Source organism: Octodon degus, unplaced genomic scaffold, assembly GCF_000260255.1.
Source record: "Octodon degus isolate 3935 unplaced genomic scaffold, OctDeg1.0 scaffold00104, whole genome shotgun sequence".
NCBI classification, from domain to species: Eukaryota; Metazoa; Chordata; class Mammalia; order Rodentia; family Octodontidae; genus Octodon; species Octodon degus.
The window spans coordinates 7,251,696-7,256,750 of NW_004524680.1; the positions used below are offsets into that span (position 1 = coordinate 7,251,696).

General features: G+C 38.7%; 1 protein-coding gene across 5 annotated transcripts in view; it reads left to right on the top strand.

Moving 5' to 3' along the window:
* The window catches only part of Trappc9 (trafficking protein particle complex 9), an 847,990-nt gene that overhangs the window by 33,463 nt on the left and 809,472 nt on the right, over nt 1–5,055 (top strand). For all 5 annotated transcript variants that reach the window (XM_023723940.1, XM_023723939.1, XM_023723941.1 and 2 more), the window contains one exon: nt 1,611–1,732. In XM_023723940.1, coding sequence (XP_023579708.1) covers nt 1,611–1,732 — 122 coding nt within the window. The remainder of the gene's footprint in view (nt 1–1,610; nt 1,733–5,055) is intronic.

Below are 5,055 nucleotides of genomic sequence, written 5' to 3' on the forward strand. Positions count from 1 at the left end.
TGGGCTAGGACTCCACCCATCTTGTTCTGACCCCCACTATATCTCCTCCTTTACTTACGGAAGTTAAATCCAAACTCTCTGACATTTATTAAACATTAAATTATGCTGGAAACAAACATGTTAAAAGCATGAAAACCACGGAAAAGCACTACACATAGCACAGTGGTGAAGAGCATAGGCTCAAGATCAAATTCTTGGAGCTACCAGATCTTGAACTTGAAAACTGGTGAGAATACCTGGACCCCCAGGTCCTGCCCCTCAACTGCAGAGGTAGGACTTGCTCAGTGTCAGGGTGCCATTACCGTTGTAGTCATGCCACTACAGTTGCCCTGTGCAAGCCCTGCTCCAGAGGAATGCCTTAGTCCTGTGTGTACCCAAAGCTTGTGTCAGTGAGCCTTGCTGGTTTGAATCTGTTTTTTTTGAATCTGTTTTTTAAGAAGCGCATATTTTAGATATCTTTCCAAGCCTCCCCTTTCTTATTATTATTTATAGTTCTTCTCTGTCATTTCTTGCTGTGATTTTCACAAAATCCATAGAAAACAAACTCCCAAGTCACCTGCCTCTTCACAGTTTTCTGTGATAGTTCTTTCTTATCTTACTAGAGGAGGATTTTACATATGCATTTTCTTTGTTCCCCATTTTGTAGATTGTCTCTGTTTCTCATCCATCTTTCCACTTATCACATGAATAGTTATCCAGTCTGTGTCTTGTTCCACAAAGCATTTGTGGCAGCTTAAGAAATTAGTGAAAACATGCAGGTGAGAAAATTGGACCAAGACAGGAATTGAGGGCCGTAAATGAGCTTGCACAGGGCCGTGGGCAGTGTGAGATGTGCGCTCTGGTCTCATCTGGAAAGGTGACGGCGGCTCACCCTGAGCCTGCCAACGGACACAAGGGACCAGGGATTTGTGGGGGGTGCTACTGTCTGTAAGATAAACAAGTAGCTTAGGAGAAGCCTGGCTCCTCCTGCTGCTTAGGCTTAGGTGAATATTTTTTTAGTGTTCTGTGAAATCAAAGAATGTTTCATCATTTTTTTTTCCTGCTAGAGTTCTTCATGTAGTTGGTTATATTCTGAAAATGGAAACAAGAACTCTTCCCCAGGAGGGTTTGATGCCTGAAGAATTAGGAAGTTCTGCTTATTGACAGGAATTGGTTAGAAATGGAAAATGACAACTGTGCAAAGGACACTGGTATTATAGATTACTTTTTTAGCGCTATAGAGCTTAGAAAGTGTTTTGTATACAGTCTCTGTCCTTGGAGGATGCATTGTGGGTCCTTGATAAGATGAAGAATTTTGAGCTCCGAGAGGCTCTGTGCGCCTCTCACCTGTGTACTATGGCAGACAGCTAAGCATGCTGTCATGCAGTGCATGTTATTTTCTTTCATAAAAACATTCGCCGAGGAGGAAAACTTCTGTGTTAGCATTTAATACAGTGCTCAGATGGTAAGACTGTTATGGGGGGTTCTATAAAGATTTAAACACCGTTTCTTTATTTAAAGTTCAGTAGGATACATTTGAGTTTTGTCTAATTCATACTCCTTTGAAAACAACAACAACAAAAGGACAGAAAAAGCAAAAGATTGTTCCTTTTCTTCCTCTTGGTTTGCAGGTGCCCTTACCACCAACGGCATAAACCCTGATACCAGCACTGAAATTGGACGTGCGAAGAACTGTCTTAGCCCCGAAGATATAATTGACAAATATAAGGAGGCCATTTCCTATTACAGCAAGGTGATTTCATTGCTTTGTAAATTTTTTATGTAATTGTGTTTTTTCAATCACAAGTTCCTATTTTACCTTGTATAATACTGCACTTTGTCTCCATTGTTTTTGTAAGAAATCGTAGATCATCCTTTAATGCTTAATATTGTATGCATAAAAAGTGTCATTTTCAGGTTTAAAACTGTACAATCAGTATAATAACCTTGGAAAAGGGAGGAAAAGTGCTGTCATTAACATTTTTGCGTCTATTTTTAGAACCTTTGGTCAATGTATATTATCCATATTATACAAAATGGTGAGCATACTGTACATTTACAATGTGATGAACTGCATTTTTCATTTGGCATCTAATGTTTTTCTGTGTTACTAAATTTTCTATGGCATGATTTTCAATGGCATATATAGTGCAGTGTTCCATTTTAGGATCCAGAGTTCTTTTTGCTTTGGAATTTTTTTCTGGGGTTTGGGATTGAACTCATGGTCTTGTGTATACTAGGCACATGCCTACCCACTGAATTATATCTCCAGCCCTTTAAGAAAAATCACAATTGCAAATGTTCTCACTAAAATACTGAAAAAACAAAACAAACAAAAAACTCGAACTGGTAGAGAATTGGTGTCAAGTGGTGATACACACAGCCCCTTCCTGAGCAGTAGGTGTAGAGGATGGGCGTGTCCCCTCCTGTGTGCTTGGTTCTTCCAAGTACCACAGTGAGGTCTGCACTGTGTATGTCATAGTTCATTCGTGAGGGTCTGTCACAGATAACACTTAAGAGACACTGCTTTTATCACATTCACAGCTGGTTATGATTTCCTTCATCATTTTCTTACCTGAAGACCCTTAGAGTTTTCATTTTTCTACTGTTAGAAAATTGCTTTGAGGAACATTCTTGTATATCCATACACTTTCTTCTGTTCCTGTAGGAGTATCCCTTTAAAACAGTGCTTTGATAAATAGCCTCAAAGGCAAATCTTTTGGGACTGAATATTTTTTTTTAAAGGTAAAAGTTCGGAGAAGTGGAACTTTTTATAAAGCTCAGGGGCTAAAAAAAATATGTTTTTAGGATTGGATATTCCTATATTGTCCTCTAAAAAAGGTTGCTAACAATTCACTCTCCCACAAACAAATACTTGCTATTATCCTTTAAAATATTTGCCTGTCTGATGGCCAGAGGTAAATTTTTATTGTTTCATTTTGCATTTCTTCACTATGGTCAAGTACTGGACATTTTGCACTTGTTAGCCATTTTTGTCACCCATTTGTGTCCTTTGTATATGTGTAATTTTTTTTTTATTGCTTTGCAAGAGCTTTTTGTAGGTGACAAATATTTGTTCTTACTTTTTACTCCTATACATTAGAAATACTTTTTGTTTTCTCTTTTTTGTGGTGCTGGGGATTGAACCCAGTGCCTTTTACATATTAGGTGAGCACTGTTCCACTGAACTACACTCCTAACCTGCTAGCAAATCTTTTTGTTTTTAACCTTCTTTATAAGATTGTTCTTTTTGGCTGTGATAGAAATACATTTTTAATGTAGTGATTCCTTTCCTTGTTGCTTTTATGCTTGGTATGCTTAAAATTTCTTCACAGGCTGGGCATGGTAGTGAATGCTTATAATCCCAGCATTCTAGAAAGCTGACGAAGGAAGATTGGCAAGTTTGAGCTCCACCTGCCCATGTGGCAGTTTAGTGAGACTGTGTCTTAAAACAACAAAAATATAAAAAGGACTAGGGATGTAATGTAGCTCCTTGTGAAGTGCTGGATTTAGTTTTCAGTATGGCAAACAAGTGCACAAATAAGATACCCCCAAATAAAAGCGAAAAAAACCTTAGTGATAGAATAAAACTTTTCTTCAGTTGTTTAATCTCTAAAGTGGAGGCTGTAAGAGTATTCACAGTCAGAGTAGTACAGTTAGGATAAGCTCAGATAACAGGTACACATTGTATCTGTTTATACAATTAGATCTGTACTATATTATCTGTTATTTAAAGGAGTTGTATTATTAAATTTTGTCTGCAATAGGATATAAAGATATAGCTTATTTTCCTAGGGGTTATGTAAACATGCTGCTACAGTTCTGATTGAGCAGTACTAATGAGCAAAAGGTATTTTTGTGTCATTTGTGTGTGTTCCTTCCCTGTCTATCTCTCTATCTCTTTCTCTGTTTCTGTCTGTTGTGTTACTGAGGATTGAACCAGAACCTCTGTACTGAGCTACACCTCCAGCCCCTCTTCTCTTTTAAAATTTTAAATTTTGAGACAAGGTGTACTAAATTGCCCAGGCTGGACTTGAACAGCCTCCCAGAATACTGGAATCACAGGCATTCTGTACCACATTTGGCTTTACTAGTCTGTGTTGCATTAACTCCAGCACTGTGCTATTTTATCTATTGTTGTTTATTTCATATCTAAGAGTATACATCCTTTTTCTTTTTTGAAGTACAGGGGAATTGAATCCAGGGTGGGCAGGGGCTCTGCCATTGAGCTCTCCTCCAGCCCACCTTTAACATTTTCCCTCTCCTATTCCTAATTTTTTGGCTAATATGATGAACTGATTGTTCCTAAAGAATGCTAAAGCACTTTACTTTAGGTAAAGTCAGATTGGTATTTGGATAGAGCTTGCAATAAGTTTTCACTTTTTGGGCAGAACATTCACTTTTTAAATGTTGTTTTCCTCTCTAGAATATGTCAGTGCCTCTACATGTAGGCATCTAAACATCTTATTTTTGGTACCTTCATATTGTGTTGTAATTTTCTTTGTATAAAACATGAGTATTGCTTTGAAGTTTATTCCTTTTTTTTTTTTTTTTGTATTTTAGGGAAGGGTCTACAGGGTGTTCAGGGTCTCACGACTAGATCAGATTCGTAGTGATCCTCCTGTTTACAGCCCTCCAAGTGCTAGGATTACAGTCGTGTGCCACCACGCCCAGTCTCAATTGCCATCTCAGCGTGCCCTTGGTGGGGCTGGTTCAGCAGGCCCTGGGGGATCAAACTCCCAGCCCCTGCGCCTGCTTGCAGGTGCTTTAATCTGCTTAGCTATTTGGCCAGCCCTTGAAGTTTATTCCTAGTTGTTATATATTTTTATTTTGTGAGTGAGATATTTTGCCATTATATTTTCTATTTAAAGCTAATGTGTGTTGGGCTGGTGAGATGTCTCAGTGGTCTAAAACACCTACTTAGAACAAGCTTAGCAAAACACAGGGACCCTTTTTCTGCCATCTTGGAGCCTGGGGAGACCCGCCGGGAACAGGACTTCTAAAAGGCAAATATGTCTGGAAGACTGTGGTGCAAGGCCATTTTTGCTGGCTATAAGCGGGGTCTCCGGAACCAGA